Below are 13,723 nucleotides of genomic sequence, written 5' to 3'. Positions count from 1 at the left end.
GAAGCAAGAGCAAACACATTCAAAAGCTAGCAGAAGACAAGAAATAACTAAGATCAGAACTGAAGGAGATAGAGACACAAAAACCCTCCAAAAAATCAATGAATCCAGGAGCTGGTTTTTTGAAAAGATCAACAAAATTGATAGACTGCTAGCAAGACTAATAAAGAAGAAAAGAAAGAAGAATCAAATAGATGCAATAAAAATGATAAAGGGGATATCACCACTGTCCCCACAGAAATACAAACTACCATCAGAGAATACTATAAACACCTCTACGCAAATAAACTAGAAAACCTAGAAGAAATGGATAAATTCCTGGACACATACACCCTCCCAAGATTAAACCAGGAAGAAGTTGAATCCCTGAATAGACCAAGAGCAGGCTCTGAAATTGAGGCAATAATTAATAGCCTACCAACCAAAAAAAGTCCAGGGCCAGACGGATTCACAGCTGAATTCTAGCAGAGGTACAAGGAGAAGCTGGTACCATTCCTTCTGAAACGATTCCAATGAATAGAAAAAGAGGAAATCCTCCCTAACTCATTTTATGAGGCCAACATCATCCTGATACCAAAGCCTGGCAGAAACACAACAAAAAAATAGAATAGACCAATATCCCTGATGAACATCGATGCAAAAATCCTCAATAAAATACTGGCAAACCAAATCCAGCAGCACATCAAAAAGCTTATCCACCATGATCAAGTGGGCTTCATCCCTGGGATGCAAGGCTGGTTCAACATATGCAGATCAATAAACATAATCCAGCATATAGACAGAACCAAAGACAAAAACCACGTGATAATCTCAATAGATGCAGAAAAGGCATTTGACAAAATTCAACAGCCCTTCATGCTAAAAACTCTCAATAAATTCAGTATTGATGGAACATATCTCAAAATAATAAGAGCTATTTATGACAAACCCACAGCCAATATCACACTGAATGGGCAAAAACTGGAAGCATTCCCTTTGAAAACTGGCACAAGACAGGGATGCCCTCTCTCACCACTCCTATTCAACATAGTGTTGGTAGTTCTGGCTAGGGCAATCAGGCAAGAGAAAGAAATAAAGGGTATTCAGTTAGGAAAAGAAGAAGTCAAATTGTCCCTGTTTGCAGATGACGTGATTGTATATTTAGAACATCCCATTGTCTCAGCCCAAAATCTCCTTAAGCTGATAAGCAACTTCAGCAAAGTCTCAGGATACAAAATCAATGTGCAAAAATCACAAGCATTCTTATACACCAGTAACAGACAAACAGAGAGCCAAATCATGAATGAACTCCCATTCACAACTGCTTCAAAGAGAATAAAATACCTAGGAATCCAACTTACAAGGGATGTAGTTCTTCAAGGAGAACTACAAACCACTGCTCAGTGAAATAAAAGAGGACACAAACAAATGGAAGAACATACCATGCTCATGGATAGGAAGAATCAATATTGTGAAAATGGCCATACTGCCCAAGGTAATTTATAGATTCACTGCCATCCCCATTAAGCTACCAATGACTTTCTTCACCACATTGGGAAAAACTGCTTTAAAGTTCATATGGAACCAAAAAAGACCCCGCATTGCCAAGACAATCCTAAGCCAAAAGAACAAAGCTGGAGGCATCATGCTACCTGACTTCAAGTTATACTACAAGGCTACAGTAACCAAAACAGCATGGTACTGGTACCAAAACAGAGATATAGACCAATGAAACAGAACAGAGCCCTCAGAAATAATACCACACATCTACAACCATCTGATCTTTGACAAACCTGACAAAAACAAGAAATGGGGAAAGGATTCCCTATTTAATAAATGGTGCTGGGAAAATTGGCTAGCCATAAGTAGAAAGCTGAAACTGGATCCTTTCCTTACTCCTTATATGAAAATTAATTCAAGATGGATTAAAGACTTAAATGTTAGATCTAAAACCATAAAAACCCTAGAAGAAAACCTAGGTGATACCATTCAGGACATAGGCATGGGCAAGGACTTCATGCCTAAAACACCAAAAGCAATGGCAACAAAAGCCAAAATTGACAAATGAGATCTAATTAAACTAAAGAGCTTCTGCACAGCAAAAGAAGCTACCATCAGAGTGAACAGGCAACCTACAGAATGGGAGAAAATTTTTGCAATCTGCTCATCTGACAAAGGGCTAATATCCAGAACCTACAAAGAACTCAAACAAATTTACAAGAAAAAAGCAAACAACCCCATCAAAAAGTGGGCAAAGGATATGAAAAGACACTTCTCAAAAGAAGACATTCATACAGCCAACAGACACATGAAAAAATGCTCATCATCACTGGCCATCAGAGAAATGCAAATCAAAACCACAATGAGATACCATCTCACACCAGTTAGAATGGCAATAGTTAAAAAATCAGGAAACAGCAGGTGCTGGAGAGGATGTGAAGAAATAGGAACGCTTTTACACTGTTGGTGGGACTGTAAACTAGTTCAACCATCGTGGAAGACAGTGTGGCGATTCCTCAAGGATCTAGAACTAGAAATACCATTTGACCCCACCATCCCATTACTGGGTATATACCCAAAGGATTATAAATCATGCTGCTATAAAGATACATGCACACGTATGTTTATTGCAGCACTATTCACAATGGAAAAGACTTGGAATCAACCCAAATGTCCATCAGTGACAGACTAGATTAAGAAATGTGGCACATATACACCATGGAATACTATGCAGCCATAAAAAAGGATGAGTATGTGTCCTTTGTAGGGACATGGATGCAGCTGGAAACCATCATTCTCAGCAAACTATTGCAAGAACAGAAAACCAAACACTGCATATTCTCACTCATAGGTGGGAATTGAACAATGAGATCACCTGGACACAGGAAGGGGAATATCACACACTGGGGCCTATTGTGGGGAGGGGACAGGGGGAAGGGATAGCATTAGGAGATATACCTAATGCAAATGACAAGTTAATGGGTACAGCACCCCAACATGGCACATGTATACATATGTAACAAACCTGCACGTTGTGTACATGTACCCTAGAATTTAAAGTATAATAATAATAAAAAAGAAGAATCAGTGATACTAATATTAATACTAATGAAATATTTGGGTTAGGTTGAGTTTCTCTTGGAGCAAAGTTTTCATAGGGCAGAAATCATTCTAGTAAAGTTCTTCGATCTCAGGATGACTTGAGGGTGGACATTTCTTAAAATCTATGTATTTGCAGTGCTGACTTGGTTATCTTAAGCATGTAAAAAAGGATTCAAAAAGAGATGTTACCGTCTCTGACTCAGAACATATTCCCTTCTACAGAGACCTCTAGTTCGGTTCTTAGAATATACAGTAAAGGTGGCCACATCCCTGAACAAAGCAGAAGGGACTTTCTTCTACTACCTTAGCCATCTAAAACCAACACGCCTAGTTTTCTGTGTCCTTGGGAAGCACCAATTCTGAAGCTAGGTTGACCATCCCTATTTACAGATGAAGACTGAGACTCAGAGCATTTCGCCAATTTGGCCAAAGTCATCAGTACTTAGTGATGGGGAGGCAGGGAGGGTGGGGGGTGGACAGTGTGAAGCTGTGGCTCATTGGCTCTAAGGACCATTACCTCTCTACCATACCTGCTGTTCACTTTGTCTCTAGGACTTACACAAGACTGATTTTGAAGTAGGAGAGTCTTACATTCCCTTACAAGCCCTCAGGGCTCTTGACAGAATTGAAGCACATGGGGCAGTGTGGACACTATGTCAAGCCAGACCCTGGAAGTGCAGAGGTGATTAAGTCCTGCTCTGCATCTCACAGAGCTCCCATCTTGTGGATGAGAAAAATCCACACAGATATCTACTGGGCATCTATCTAATTGAAAGAACCAACAAGGCTAGAAAACTGGCAACTGGGAGGAGAGGCCAAGGTGTCCTGCTTCCCCCTACTTTATTCCTGAGGCAGGAGTCCATCCCATCAAGACGTCCCTCCCTCTGCATTCAGCTGCAGCGTTTCCCAACGCACCAGAGCCAGAAGACAGACTGGTCATTCGAGGACCTGCCATCGTAAGTGGGTAACCGACACCTCAGGCGAGTCACCCCCAGAGGCCTGATTCTGGAAGGATGCGCTATCTAGCGCATGCCCTCAGAGGAAGTCCTCATCCTTTTGTCATGCTCCCTGCTATTGGAAAATCTATAATTGATTCCTAGGGTTGTAGGGACATGGCTCATGGACTGGTGACCCCGCCATCAGGAAATGGACACACCATTTGTCCAGGTTAGTGCAGGAGGCAGGTAGAGGTCAGAGCATGGATCTTGGAGACACAGGCTGTGTGGGGAGCTGAGCCCACTCTATTGCTTACCACCATCTCCTGGCTCCACGCAGGGCTTCTCCACCTGTGAGGCAGTCAAATGAGTCTTCCTTCCAGTATTCCCAGGGGAGCAGGGCTGGTGGAGGCTGAAGAGGAAGGTCAGGATCCCTGGAGAGGGAGAGCTACGGCTGGATGCTCAAGTGTGAACTACCCCAACCTGCCTCACTCTGCCGTGTAGACTCCCCAGTAGTCATGAGAAAGTCATGCACCTGCCCTGTGCCCCAGTGTGCCTGAATGTAGGGTGAGGATAGCAACACTTAGCTTACAGGGCTGCCAAGCAACCAGGGAACTGATGTGAGTTCGGACACCACTAAGTGTTGTGAAGACGTTCGGAAGCACACTCTAGGGCCAGGAGTCTGGCTCTTCCACAAGCACTGTAACTTTGGGCAGATTAAATCTAATCTAATCAGCTGTAATCAACGGATTAGATTAGAGCTAATCAGCTGTCCGTGCTTTTGTTTCATAAACACTGAAATGGAGATGATGATTCTGTCTCTTTCCTAGAACTGTTGTGGGGAGGTGTTGAATGCAGTGATGGATGTAAAGTGCTCAGTGCCTGGCGCCTTGTAGAACTAGATAAACTATCCTCAGCAACATCTGCACTATCACATTAATACACTATGATTAATATTACTTTACTCTGACTGTTGGTTCTGCTATTATTAAACATGCATGTGTGTTTAATCTGATAGAAATCACCTCCTGTACTGGTTACCTCTTTCAATCTCAGATTTTAAAATTTAAATTCCAGAACAGCCAAATGGGGAAGTGGATGGGGAGGTGGCTCCTCATTTTTCCAATGTGTAACTGGAGGCTGAGAAAGCACCTGCCATGACAGCATCCCCCAAGGAAGATGCTTGTGATAGTTTAACCCACAAAAGCAACCCACTGGCCCCTAGTTTCCTGGAAACAACTGACGACAGAAACCCCCATCCTTCCAACTGAACAATCCTTTCTCTTATGAAATATTCCCAAACCATGCACCTGCCCCTTTCTATCCAGCCAAGGATGGACAGGCATACTGGAATTAGAATGTCTCCCGCCTTCCAAAAATCACCCCTAAATACAACACTCACCAATCTGAGACTGTCTCAGTATTTCCTCTTTTAACCCTAGAAATAAGGTTGATTCTCTAACTAACATCTTCAAACCCTCTGCTGAAATGAAAGCAATGGCAGCCTGCTCTCCATCACAAGTTTAAGAATAAACAGCCCTTGTTCATTTTGTCTTGGACCCAGTTTTACCCGAGATGAGGCTCCGAGAAGCAGCAGCCCCCCTCCCTGCATGGGCTCTGGGCTCTGAGCCACGGCAGGTCCTTCCATGCCTTTGAAAAGGGTCTGGTGGGCCAGGGCCTCGTGGAGAATCATCAACAAGGGCATGAGTAAGCCTTCAAGAAAACCCACTGTAAAGGAACTTGCTTCACTTGGTTTAACTCTGCATTTTTTTCACAAAGTTGTTTGATCAAAGAATCCCCCAACCTTCCTGCTACCATAAAGCCTGGTGACTGCAAATCAAATTGTTCTCATCTGGAGGAGGCTTTGGGAATGATCTATGAAACTCCTGGGAGGACTTTAATACTTATAACAGCTTTTCACAGTGGCCGTGTCTGATGGTTAATACTGAGTGTCAACTTGACTGGATTGAAGGATGCAAAGTATTGTTCCTGGGTGTGTCTGTGAGGGTGTTGCTAAAGGAGATTCACATTTGAGTCAGTGGACTGGGAAAGACAGACCCACCCTTATTCTAGGTGGTCACTGTCTAATCAGCTGCCAGTACAACTATAATATAAGCAGGCAGAAAAATGTGGAAGGCGAGACTGGCCCAGCCTCCTAGCCTCCATCTTTCTCCCATGCTGGGTGCTCCCTGCCCTGGAACATTGAACTCCAGGTTCCTCAGTTTTGGAACCTGGACTGGCTCTCCTTGCTCCTCAGCCTGCAGATGGCCTATTGTGGGACCTCGTGATCTCGTTATTGTTAGTTAATAAACTCCCCTTTGGAAAAAAAAAAAAATATATATATATATATATATATGTATATATGTGTATATATTCCATTAGTTCTGTCCCTCTGGGGAACCCTAATACACCATGATTGTCCCCATTTTATAGAAAATAAAACTAGACTGAGATTCAGAGAGTAAGGAATTTGCCCCAAAGTACCCACACTCCTCTAAGCGAGGGTCGGACGAGTGGTGTTCAGCCTGCCCTGTCCATGAATGACTGCTCGCTAGGCCTCCTTGCTGGAGACATCCCCTCTGCCAGGCCCGACCCACATGAAGGTACTACCCCTCAGGGCCCAGGATTAGACCCTCCTGGTCCCGAGCCTGAGAACCACAAGCAACTTACAAGCGAATCAGTGTTGTGTCTGTGCATAGTCCCTTTGTCTCCACTGTTGAATTGTCAGATAAGGGCAGCAGAGCAAATCCGTGTGGCTGTCCCCAGAGGCTTATGGTGCCCACAGAAGCTGGTGAAGGTGTTCTTTCCCAGGCCACAGGTGCGCTGGTGTGGTGCTTGCATTCGATCCCTCTGTCATCATGGGCCTGGGTCACTGGGAGAACAGACAGTACCAGGAAACTCAATTCTGTCCCCACAGCAGAGTGTGTGCACTTTCATTTACCAAACCTTGCCTCCCCTTGCAGCCATCCTGCTGCTGGTAACAGTATCCACACTTCACACCTGAGGTCAGTGGGACCCTGAGCCTTCCAGGGTATGTTTAAGGTCTCACAGCCAGGGCCAGGCACGGTGGCTCACCCCTGTAATTCCAGCACTTTGGGAGGCCAAGGAGATGGATTGCCTGAGCTCAGGAGTTTGAGGCCTGCCTGGGAAACATTGTGAAACCCTGTCTGTACAAAAAAATACAAAAATTAACCAGATGTGATGTGCGCATGTAGTCCCAGCTACACAGGAGGCTGAGGTGGGAGGATCGCTTGAGCCCAGGAGGACAAGGCTGCATGAGCCATGTTCATGTCACTGTACTCCAGTTTGAGTGAAAGAACAAGACCATGTCTAAAAAAAAAAAGGTCTCACAGCCAGGAAGGTCTAGAGTTGAGATGGATTCATGTCTGTCTCATGCCATGACCAGAGATATCTGTCATGTCAGTCTTTCTCTTCAATATCACACTGACTTATATTAGAAAGAATGTTGAGGCCGTGGAAGGCATTTCATAGAAATCTTAAAAGCATGTGTGTGCATGCATGTTTGTAGATAAAATCTAGAAATATCTGATATGCTTTGAGAAAATAATACATATCTCAGGATTATAATGAGGATTAAATCAGATGACATATGTAGAAATATACTTTGGCATATAGTGTTTTCTACACTTTACATAGAGATTCATCTGTTCATTCATCCATTGAATACCCAGCACCCTCACTGTATAGATGGAAACAGCCAGAGAGAGGCGCAGCCTTTCTCAGTGCCACAGAGACACTGATGGAGAGCCAGGAGCTGGGTGGGAGGTCTCAGGCAGGATGCTTTGATTGGCACCAAGTGATGTTGGAGCTGGTCGGGAGCTTAGAGGTGCCTGAGTTACCTGTTTCTAGATTCCCTCCCCAAGCCTTCTCCGGGAAGTGTGTGGAGTAGAAAGTGGGATGAGGAGCTGGTCCAGCCCCAGACTTCCCACGGCTGCTCCATGTTTATTCATGTCATGTGTGTCTGCATGAGATTCCTTAGAAGGAAGTTTGTCCCAGCTAAAATTACAACAAGTCGAATACCTTTTCTAGCCCAGTGGTTCCCAACCAGGAGGCGTTTGGCAATATCTGAAGACATTTTTGGTTGTCACCCCTGGAGGGTGCTGCTGGCATTTAGGGTGGCAGCCGAGCATCCTACAGTGCACTGCTCAGCCCCATTGCAAAGGCTTATCCAGTTGGATGTCTATGATGCCAAGGTTGAGAGCCCCGCTGCAGCCCAATCCTCTACTTTACACATATCACACCAAGCCCAGAGCGAGGAAGGGCCGCACCTCCAGCTAGTGAAGGACTGTGGACCAGAGCTGCTTACTCCCACATCAGGTGCAGACAGATCTCCTGGGTATGTGGCTACAACATGGACCCTGATGTAGATCTGAGGTGAAACCTGGGAATCTGCATTTTATACTCTCCCAAGTGATGCCCATGCTGCAGGCTTGTGGATCAGTTTTTGAGTAGCAGTCTTGGCCACAATTTCCTTCCCTTCCTGGCACGTTCTCCACTGCACTAGCATTCTGAGAGCCTGTCTCAGTTATTCTTTACTAATTGCTATTCTCTTTTTTTGGCTCTAGGGTTCCCTGGGCCTGCCCGGCCCCCCTGGGAGAGACGGCAGCAAAGGCATGAGAGTAAGTTCTGTTCCGTCTGCCCTGGCTCACAAGGCAGTACTGGGCTGGTGACCTCCTGGTCAGAACCCCGTGTCCTCAAGTGGGGTGGCATTGCCAGGGCCAGGCTTGAGCAGGGACTTATTTGTATCAGGATCCTCGCAGATCCCAGGGGTTCAGCCTAATAGCTGTGATAAGACCAGCAGCAGCTTTGCCCCCGGGTATCGCCTGCCTGTCCTTGGAAATGATTTTTCATTTAGTTAACAAGTAGTTCTGCAAGGCAGCCTTGTTTTACCCCATGCCTAGACTTGGAACTAGCCCCAGCGAGGCAATGGATTTGCTTAAGACCCCAGTTTGTAGCTAGAGGAGTCAGAGTGAAACCCAAGCAGCACCCCACACCCTATATGGCAAGCCAGCTTTCCTCTGATCATTACCCCCAACCCCACCTCTTCATCTCACCTGCCTCTGAGCTGCAACATCCTTCAGCAACCCAAGCCCAAAGTGATCTCAGCTCCGGTGGGTAAGTCTCCTCTCCACCAAGAATCCAAGTGGACATTAGTTCTGTATTCTTCACCTCTCTGATCCCTTCGCCATGTCCAGCCACATAAAATCAGGTCTCAGAGAGGGAACCTGTCTTGTGAGCAGTGCTGAGGTCCACAGCAGGCAGCCCTTTGGGACAGGTGGTCTAAGATCCTGGAGACAAGGGAGAAAGGAGAGTTCCATGGACCCTGGGCTCTCTTCTCACTCCACTCTAGGTGGCCAACATCCTTTCCATGAAGACAACCATCAGGGTGGCGCCAGTTTTTACACTTTTACCCTGCTCTCTCCAAAGTTAAAGTGAGTGGGAGTGGAGATAATACTGTGTGGCCGGGCATGGTGGCTCACACCTGTAATTCCAGCTCTGTGGGAGGCCGAGGCAGGAGGATCGCTTGAGTTAGGAGTTCAAGACCAGAGTAGGCAACAAAGCGAGAGTCTATGTCTACAAAAAATAAAGCAACCTGGTGCAGTGGTGCATGCCTGTATTCCAGGCTACTTGGGAAGCTGAGGCAGGAGGATCACTTGAACTAAATATTTTGAGGTTATAATGAGTGAGCTATGATTGTGCCACTGCACTCCAGTCTAGGAGACAGAATCAGATCCTGTTTCTAAAGAAAAAAAAAATACTGTGTGCAGCAAAGGTCAGCTTCTTTGCTTATAGAAATGGCATCTGAGGGGAGCCCAGGCCCTGCTCACTGATGGCTACCTTGTTCCTGTGATGAGTTCTGAGCTGCAGGAAGCCGAGGTCCTGGGAGGCTGTGGGCTGCACTGGTGTACCTAGGTCTGTGTCCCACTGCCTATGACTTTGTGCTGTTTTGTTTGTTCAGGGGGAGCCAGGAGAACTGGGAGAGCCGGGGCTTCCGGGTGAGGTCGGCATGCGGGTAAGTGTTGCTGTGTGCTGGGCCCTTCTGATGTTCCCAGGGGACAAGGCCCAGTGCAAAGCCAATTGCTTTAGGTGCAGAAGAGATGCTCAGATAGGCTCCCTGCCTCCTCTTCTCATATAACTGCATGCACATTTGTGTGTGTATATCCACACATAAATGATTTTTCCTAAATTTTTACAAAAATCTATTTATATCATACTTGGTCATTTATCTTTGTTATTTAACAAGAGATGAGAGACATATTTCTATGTAAATACAGATAGGCCCCACACATTCTCTTAATTAAGGCATAGAATTGGATGTATTGGATGTATCCAATCATACATGGATATATTGTAATATATAACATCCATATGGATGTATTGTAATATATAACATTCCCCTATTTATGGTCCTAAGGACTATACTAATGTCATTTGTTTTCCACTAAAATTAATGAAGCACTGAATATGCATGCATGTGTACATTTGTGTGTTTCTCCTTATCTACTATATTTTTATTACAGTAGCATAGATTAAAAATTGGGATACCCTTGGCCGAATGAATGTATGTTGTTATTTTAGCAGACTTTAATAGGTATTTCCAAACTAGTTGTTGAGAGGCAATAGCATTTCATGGTCTGGTTAGCAGAGGCACCTCCAGGTCTGCAGACTTCTGCTGAGCTCTTTGTCAGGACTTGTCCAGGCTGTACTGAGCCCATGGCAAAGTGTGAATGATGAGCCACAGGAATCAGTTGTAATGTTTCAGAAGCTGTGAACATATCCAGGCCAGGTCATGGGGAGGCCGAGGGGCACAGGGGGAGTGAAATGGAACAGTAGCATCTGGCCTCATGGTGGTTCATATGCACACACCTTTCGCTGTTCCTTGAAGTCAAGAGAATCTGGGTGTAAATCAGGGCTCCACCAGGAGCAGATGGCATGACTTCTAAATAGAGAAGGGAAGCAGAGGTCGAGGGGGTGTCTGCTGGCGAGATCTGTGCCAGCAGCACGGGCAGCACTTGGTGGGATGTGAGCTAGCAGCTCCTGTCACCAAACATGGGACTGGCTGAGCTGTATGGCTGCACTTGCCTTTCTTTTCCATCCCTGAAACTTTTCTCTGTGAATGCTCTTCGGCAGGGGCCCCAAGGACCGCCTGGACTCCCCGGACCTCCAGGACATGTCGGAGCTCCTGTAAGTGAAGGCACTTTTCTGGGCAGGGGTTCTACCCCTTCTCCAGGAATCAAAAACCGGGTTCTAGCAAGTTCCTCCACCTGCATCTAGACAATAATGCTGTTTAGCCTTACTGATGCCAGTGAAGTGTTGGTATCTCCTTTCTTAGACCAGAAATTATTAGATGTTACAGTACATAAGAATCACCCAGAGAACAGGTTTAAATGAATATTCTTGGGACCCTTTCTCCCATCAAGAAGCAGGGTAGATCCCAGGAATCTGCATTTTTAACCAGCACCAAGGATTTTTGACACTTGATCTAAAGAATTCATTTTCCCCAGCCTGTCCAGTACTGTACTCTTGGAAGAAGAATGGAGTCTACTTAATTCTTAGCCACTGGAACAGTGCCAGACACATAATACGTATTCAGTAGGTCCAGTGAATAAAGAGGTGAACAAACAGATATGGTGTACAAGGAGCAAAGTAGCTTCTCGAACATCTAACACTATTCTTGATTCTCTATAAAGTCACATGCTCACATATGTTTATTGTAGCACTATTTACAATAGCCAAGACTTGGAACCAACCCAAATGCACATCAGTGATAAACTGGATAAATAAAATGTAGGACATATACACCATGGAATACTATGCAGCCATAAAAAAGGATGAGTCCATGTCCTTTGTAGGGACATGGATGAAGCTGGAAACCATCATCCTCAGCAAACTAACACAGGAACAGAAAACCCAACACTGTATGTTCTTACTCATACATGGGAGTTGAACAATGAAAACACATGGACACAGGGAGAGGAACATCACAAACCAGGGCCTGTCGGACATTGGTGGGCAAGGGGAGGGAGAGCATTAGGACAAATACCTAATGCATGCAGGTCTTAAAACATAGAAAAATGGAAGAAGCAGTGTAAACTGTCATTTTCAAACAAAGCAGCTTGAGTTGCCAGGGAGACATTGAAAACCTCTGATCTCTGTGTGTGTGACCAAAATATTTAGATGAAATTAAAACAGCAAGGATGTTCACTCACCCTATAGGTCTGGATGGCCCTGCAGATGCTCTACTCTTTAGGACAGCATCTTGTGGCCTTGGCCCTGTACCCTCTCTAGGTCAAAGATGTGTGTATCATTCCTGATATCAACAAGGAGGCCTGGGTGGCACCTGCTATCTCTACCATCTTTTCCATAGAATGCCCCAGGGTCTCTTCTCCAAGAAAGGAGAGAAAAGGGAGTGGAGCCCACAGGGAGCTCACATAGTTACATAGGATACATTCCTGCTCATCCGGCAGGTGCCTGCCTTGTGCCATTGCCTGGCCTGCAGGCTGCTGCCCAGGGAGGAGCTGTGCTTTCGTCAGCTCATGTGGGTGGCCCCAGTGCCTCACGGTGTAATCCGTGCACGTGGGAAGAGCAGGCACATGCACTACTGAGCCTTCTGCTTCTCAGAGTAGGGCAGTAGCCTTCAGACACAAGCCCTACCAGATTCCTGTGCTAAACAAGGGATCGTCACAGTCACTCACTGGGTCAGTTAGTCATTCAACAAATGTGTATTAGTGCCTACCAAGTGACAGGCTCTGTTCTAGACTCTGGGGATATCATATTGAAGGAACTGCCCTGGTGGGGCTTACATTCTACCTGGGGGAGGCAGCAAATGCAGCGTCCAGGGCTGAGTACTGTCAATAAAGTAAAATGTGGTAAGAGGATCCAGTGACGATGGACGATGGAGTGGGGGGAAGCAGGGGGATCATGTTTTGGATCCTGCACTCAGAGAAACCCACATCCTGGCTGACATTCCCACCTAGTCTGTACACAGAGCGGCAGGGAGTCCACAGCACAAGGTCTGGGTGCTGCTCTAGAAGAAGGCAGGATGAGCAGTGGGGACCGACAGTGACCCTATCCCCGAGGGAGGAGGGGTGATTGGCTTCAAGGAGCCATTCTCTGATTCAACGTTGGGACCCTTCCTGGGAGCCATGGTCCTGCGGCATCATAGGCATAGTGTGGTGGGGGGAACTGACTTTGAAGCCACATTTCTGTCCTTGGCCACTTGAGTTCAGGAGCCAGGCTATGTCCCAATCTATGGCTATGAGGACCTGGATAGCCTAAGCCAAGGGACAAGCCCAGGAACTCATGTCATACTCTGGAAGTGCCTGCCTCTGCTGCCTAGAGCCAGACCACACAGCAGCTGCGTTGTGGCCTTAGACTACACAGGGAGACAAGGTCCTCACCATCACCATCCCTGCCACCCTGGGCCGGAAGCTGCCAGGCAGTTACTCCATGGACACCCCCATGGTGAGCACAGAGAAGTCAGATTAAGATGTTTGGTCACTGCTCTTTCTTTTTCCCCCAGGGCCTCCAAGGAGAACGAGGTGAAAAGGGAACTCGAGGAGAAAAGGTATTTATAGTCTGCTCTCATTGATCAATACAGCTTTCCATAGAAGAGACGGTGCATGAGACCATCTGCTCTGTGTATGCTTGTGTGTGTGTGTACACATTTGTGTGTGCATGTGTGCACA

At 45.9% G+C, this 13,723-nt stretch overlaps 1 protein-coding gene across 1 annotated transcript in view; it reads left to right on the top strand.

Moving 5' to 3' along the window:
* The window catches only part of COL22A1 (collagen type XXII alpha 1 chain), a 326,468-nt gene that overhangs the window by 124,264 nt on the left and 188,481 nt on the right, over positions 1-13,723 (top strand). Inside the window, exons 13-16 of the mRNA XM_045398749.2 lie at positions 8,600-8,653; positions 9,994-10,047; positions 11,166-11,219; positions 13,558-13,602. Coding sequence (XP_045254684.2) covers positions 8,600-8,653; positions 9,994-10,047; positions 11,166-11,219; positions 13,558-13,602 — 207 coding nt within the window. The remainder of the gene's footprint in view (positions 1-8,599; positions 8,654-9,993; positions 10,048-11,165; positions 11,220-13,557; positions 13,603-13,723) is intronic.

The sequence above is a fragment of the Macaca fascicularis genome, chromosome 8 (genome assembly GCF_037993035.2).
Source record: "Macaca fascicularis isolate 582-1 chromosome 8, T2T-MFA8v1.1".
NCBI classification, from domain to species: domain Eukaryota; kingdom Metazoa; phylum Chordata; class Mammalia; order Primates; family Cercopithecidae; genus Macaca; species Macaca fascicularis.
This window is presented reverse-complemented; position numbering and strand designations above follow the sequence as displayed.